General features: G+C 54.1%; 1 protein-coding gene across 1 annotated transcript in view; it reads left to right on the top strand.

Moving 5' to 3' along the window:
• The first annotated feature begins 1,651 nt into the window (after nucleotides 1-1,651).
• GPT2 (glutamic--pyruvic transaminase 2) overlaps nucleotides 1,652-6,000 on the top strand; it is a 34,339-nt gene continuing 29,990 nt past the window's right edge. The window contains exon 1 of the mRNA XM_089667837.1: nucleotides 1,652-2,202. Coding sequence (XP_089523963.1) covers nucleotides 1,978-2,202 — 225 coding nt within the window. The 5' untranslated portion in view covers nucleotides 1,652-1,977. The remainder of the gene's footprint in view (nucleotides 2,203-6,000) is intronic.

Raw genomic sequence — 6,000 nt, 5'->3', positions numbered from 1 at the left:
CTCGCGTCTCCCAGCCGCCCACCCTCGAGGAGGGCACGCCCACCCTCGAGGAGGGCACGCCCACCGTTGACTGCTTTGCGCGCAGGCATTGGTTGAACCGGGAGTTTGGGCGTGGCTTTTGTACTGTCAATCCCCTGATTGGTGGGCAGCGGGGTGGGGGTTCGGTGCATTCGGGTCAAGTTCTTGGAAGGCAGATATCAGAGCCTTGCACTGGAAGTGTACCGAGGCTCACAATGCGGCTTTTGTAACCGCTCGTCTTCCGGGGCCGCGCTGTCAGAGACAGATGTTAACATCAGCATTTCCCCCCCAAACATCTGACAGCGGAGACCCCGGAGAATACAATGGCAGTTGGCGCGCAATGTGCGCAGTTATTTATCAAACACAAGTTTTTAGGGGGAAAAAAGTAATATTAATGCAAAGAAACCACAATATAGTGATAGATGGGGATGTGGGTGAGGAGGGAGCTCCAGGTGATGGAAGATGATAGATGTGGGTGAGGAGGGAGCTCCAGGTGATGGAAGATGATAGATGTGGGTGAGGAGGGAGCTCCAGGTCAGGGGTGATGAAGGATGATAGATGGGGATGTGGGTGAGGAAGGAGCTCCAGGTGAGGAAGGATGATAGATGGAGATGTGGGTGAGGAAGGAGCTCCAGGTGAGGGGTGATGAAGGATGATAGATGGAGATGTGGGTGAGGAAGGAGCTCCAGGTGAGGGGTGATGAAGGATGATAGGTGGGTGAGAAAGGAGCTCCAGGTGAGGGGTGATGAAGGATGATAGGTGGGTGAGAAAGGAGCTCCAGGTGAGGGGTGATGAAGGATGATAGGTGGGGATGTGGGTGAGGAAGGAGCTCCAGGTGAAGGGCCATTAGGACAATGTATTACAGATGATTGGACGGGGATGGTAGGGGTTGGTTGGCAGCCATGTCCCAATGTTGGGTGTACTCTGTGTACTGGATATATACAACGGGGGTGTGGTTAGCAGTGCAGGGCAACCAATCAGCTTTATTATTTCATTTTCAAAGCTTAACTGAACAAGCTGCAGGTAGAATCCGATTGGTTGCCATGCACAGTTGCTCCGGTTTTTATGAACTCCCCCCAATGTATTTCTGGTTCACCTTCCCTTTATATGGGTGACTACAGCAGGCTTGACAGGAATCCAAAAGTTACTGTAGTCACCTAAGCAGGAATAGGGGTAAACTCCTTCCACAGGGACACCCATCTATGGGCCGCTCACCCCACATGGAGACACCCATCTATGGGCCGCTCACCCCCGTATTAGGCAGAATATTGAAACTAACGTCCCCATCACAGGCTCCTGTATTCCTGGGATTCTGGGTGTGGCAGACTCTGATATAACCATTTTTTAGTTCCCTGCTACTGATTATCAGCCGTCCTGTACGCCTGAGCTCTCCTCACACAACGCCGCCAATACTATCACACCACTGAGCCCTTCCCGCCAATTCCTGTCAGGCGCGCACTGCATGCTGGGGGTTCTCCGCGCTCTAGTACTGTGTAGCCGGCCACGATCCCTGCGCGCTCCTTCCTCCTGACTCCGCCCACTATAGGTCGGCGTCATGCCCCTCCGGCTAACCTCGCCCACAAACAGAGCCGTGCCCTGCCCCCTTTCTAACCCCGCCTACAAACAGAGCTGGGCCCTGCCCTACTCCCTCACACAAAACAATGCGTCCACCTGCTTTGAATCTGACCCGCTCACCACAGAGTGGCGCCCTCCCTTATTCCTGACCCCGCCCACGATAAAGCGACACCCTTCCGCTTCTCCTGACTCCAACTACCATAGAGCGACACCTTTACCTTTCTCCTGACCCCGCCCATCATAGAGCGAGCGCCTTGCCCCTTCTCATGACTGCGCCCACCATAAAGAGGACGCCCTGTCCTTTCTCCTGACTCCGCCCACCATATAGCCGGTGCCCTGCCCCTTCTGACCCCGCCTACGATAGAGAGGCGGTCTCCCGGTGACATGAGGGGTGTCGTGAGGTCGGTGCTGTTCGGCGGGTTGAGGAGGGCAGGGGGATCCGGCGCCCCCCGGAGGGCCGGCAGTAGTAGTGTGGTCGCGGAGGCCCCCGCGGTGCGGAATCGGATCCTCACTCTGCAGTCTATGAACCCCCAGGTGCGGGCGGTGGAGTACGCTGTGCGGGGACCCATCGTCATCAAGGCCGGGGAGATCGAGAGGGAGCTGCAGAGGGTGAGTGAGGGCGGACTACAACCCCCAGCATGGCCTGAGTGACAGGAGGACTACAACTCCCAGCCTGACCCGACGGGAGGACTATAACCCCCAGCATGGCCTGAGTGTCAGGAGGACTACAACTCCCAGCCTCACCCGACGGGAGGGCTACAACTCCTAATATGGCCCGACGGGAGGACTTCAACTCCCAGCCTGACCCGACGGGAGGACTACAACTCCCAGCCTGACCCGACGGGAGGACTACAACCCCCAGTGCGGCTGAACAGGGGGACGACAACTCCCAGCCTGACCCGACGGGAGGACTACAACTCCCAGCATGGCCTGAGTGACGGGAGGACTACAACTCCCAGCATGGCCTGAGTGACGGGAGGACTACAACTCCCAGCCTGACCTGACGGGAGGACTACAACCCCCAGTGCGGCTGAACAGGGGGACGACAACTCCCAGCCTGACCCGATGGGGGGACTACAACTCCCAGCATGGCCTGACGGGAGGGCTACAACTTCCAGCCTGGCCCGCCGGGAGGGCGACAAATTCCAATATGACCTGATGGGGGGGCTACAACCCCCAGCATAGCCCTACGGGGGGACTACAACCCCTAGCATGGCCTGGCTGACTGAGAGATTAGACATTCCCTCCCGTCTGGGGTAGCAGAGGACTGTATGATGGAGGAATTAAAAATCCGTGTGGAACTGTAAGTCCCAGCATGATGGGGGCTACAGATCTGGGGAGCTCCATGTCTGTCATTGGGGATGTCCATGGTGTGCGGAGTCACCACCATCCCTTCCATGCTGCGGACAGACCTCATGTAGTCAGGACTTCTATGACTGCTGTGGATCCCCGGGATTCTATATGTCCTATATAGAACAAAGTTCTTGGGGCACTACAGATCCCAGCATACTCTGACCCCCTATCCCGGGTCCCAGTGCAGATGCTGTTCCTGCACACCCCATCTTCCATCTCACATGGCCTCCTATGGCACGCCTTCACCTCCATGCGTTTTCAGCTGCTGCGTTTTTGAAAAGGGACTTTTTTCCTGCAGCAGATTGCGTTTTTGGCGCAATAGACTTCACTGGAACCACACAAGTGTTGGGTTTAATGACGTGTTTTCTTTTTGGCCAATAGGAAAGCATTAAGTGCGTCTATTGATGCGACTTTACACATTCTAACACTTAAGTCGCGCCAAAGTAGTGTGGGAACCTTTTCAAAGTCGCAACGACTTTGTAAAGGTTCCTGCACTACTTTAACCGCCTCCCACCTGCCATTTAAGGAAATGACGGACGGGTGGGTGGCGGTTCTCTCGTTCTGGGAGGACGTCATATGACGTCCTCCAACTCTAACCATGCCTGCTCTAACCATCCCTGGGACGCAGCGGATCACTGATCGACGGAAAGAGCTGATGACGTCGGCTCTGTCATGTGATCAGCTGTGTCCAACCATAGCTGATAGCATGTAAATAAGGAAATGCTGGTTATCGGCATTCCTCTGCTCACGAGCTGTCACGCTGACAGGAGAGGAGAGCCGGTAATTGGCATTCCTCAGAGGGGACATGTACACTGATCATCAGGGCACGGCAGTGTAGCCCCATCAATCCCACATATTAGTGCCTACCAGTGCACATCAACGCCACATATCAGTGCCCATCTGAGCTGCTTGTCAGTGCCCATCAGTGCTTCCTTTCGGTGCCCATCAGTGATGCCTGTCAGTGCTTCCTCATCAGTGCCATATGAGTGCTGCCTGTCAGTACCCATCAGTGCCTCCTCATCAGTGCCATATGAGTGCTGCCTTTCAGTGCCCATCAGTAATGCCTGTCAGTACCCATCAGTGCCACCTACCAGTGTCTCCTCATCAGTGCCACATATGAGTGCTGCCTTTCAGTGCCCATCAGTGATGCCTATCAGTGCCACCTTCCAGTGCAGCCTATCAGTGCCCCTCACTGCAGCCTCATTAGTGCACTTCTGTGAAGGAGAAAAATCACTTATTTACAAAATTTTATAACAAACTAAGAAAAACCTTTTTTTTTTGTTCAAAATCAGTGGTTTTTGAGCTGGGGCAGCCAAGGGTGTCGGACACATCGCTGGATCGTGATGGGGCTCAGGTAAGTATTGGGGGGCTGGGGAAGCTGCTGCACACAGAAGGTAAAAAACCTTCAGCCTTTACAACCACTTTTAATGCATCTTTGAGTGCCCCCCCCCCCCTCCTTGTTTGGTGGTTCTTGCTTCATTTGGAGAGTAAAGTTGCGGTAATTCCAATTTTTATGGTGCATGACATTAAAGCGAAGGTATATTGAGCGCACATTTTCAGTGCTTCCTCCCTTTGTGAATGTCATTTACCAGGCTGAGCTGTGCTGTAACCAACCCGGAACCTCTGCAGTTTGCTGAGACTTGTAGTTCCACCTATAGAGGAGCTGATCTGCTCTGTACAGTTGTGGTCAGGAATCTGGTGCCCATCACATCCTTGTGCTCTGGCCTTCCACTTGTCAGTGGGGGGGGGGGGGGGGGGCGCAGAGGGTGGTGACCCCGACATTCCTCTGCAGGGTTTACTATGAGCAAATTCTGCCCACACTGCAGGATTCTATTTCTTCTGGTTACATTTCATTCTTCTCACAGGACCGCATTTGCTGCATTGCATGCTGTCCTTCCAGGAGGGTGGGAGCTGCTCCAGATCACTTTCTGTGCGGTTATATCGCTTTTCTATGTGTTATGTAAAATGACTTGCATCGAGTGGGCTGGGCACTTTGTGACCTTTATTTTTGCAACAATGAATAAAGTTTTCTGGACAGTAGTTGGGCCCTTTTCTTCGTGCATGGCCAGGAGCCCAGCAATGACCCCCGCTCATCGTAGGGGGACCCACCACTATAGACAAGATATTGAGATATTCGTTCCTTTGCCATTTAAGAGAGGTTGTCTCCTTTCCCGTCTCTGTGATCCCATTTGGGAGAAGTTGTCTCCTTTCCCGTCTCTGTGACCCCATTTGGGAGAAGTTGTCTCCTTTCCCATCTCTGTGACCCCATTTGGGAGAGGTTGTCTCCTTTCCCGTCTGTGACCCCATTTGGGAGAGGTTGTCTCCTTTCCCGTCTCTGTGACCCCATTTGGGAGAAGTTGTCTCCTTTCCCATCTCTGTGACCCCATTTGGGAGAGGTTGTCTCCTTTCCCATCTCTGTGACCCCATTTGGGAGAGGTTGTCTCCTTTCCCGTCTGTGACCCCATTTGGGAGAGGTTGTCTCCTTTCCCGTCTGTGACCCCATTTGGGAGAGGTTGTCTCCTTTCCCGTCTGTGACCCCATTTGGGAGAGGTTGTCTCCTTTCCCGTCTGTGACCCCATTTGGGAGAGGTTGTCTCCTTTCCCGTCTGTGACCCCATTTGGGAGAGGTTGTCTCCTTTCCCGTCTGTGACCCCATTTGGGAGAGGTTGTCTCCTTTCCCGTCTGTGACCCCATTTGGGAGAGGTTGTCTCCTTTCCCGTCTGTGACCCCATTTGGGAGAGGTTGTCTCCTTTCCCGTCTGTGACCCCATTTGGGAGAGGTTGTCTCCTTTCCCGTCTGTGACCCCATTTGGGAGAGGTTGTCTCCTTTCCCGTCTCTCTGTGACCCCATTTGGGAGAGGTTGTCTCCTTTCCCGTCTCTCTGTGACCCCATTTGGGAGAGGTTGTCTCCTTTCCCGTCTCTCTGTGACCCCATTTGGGAGAGGTTGTCTCCTTTCCCGTCTCTCTGTGACCCCATTTGGGAGAGGTTGTCTCCTTTCCCGTCTCTCTGTGACCCCACTTGGGAGAGGTTGTCTCCTTTCCTGACCTTTGACCCC

This window comes from Staurois parvus, unplaced genomic scaffold, assembly GCF_062004578.1.
Source record: "Staurois parvus isolate SC_StPar_1 unplaced genomic scaffold, SC_StPar_1.0 ptg003601l, whole genome shotgun sequence".
Classification (NCBI taxonomy): domain Eukaryota; kingdom Metazoa; phylum Chordata; class Amphibia; order Anura; family Ranidae; genus Staurois; species Staurois parvus.
Note: the sequence above shows the minus strand (reverse complement) of the source record. Positions and strands in the feature narration are given on the sequence as shown.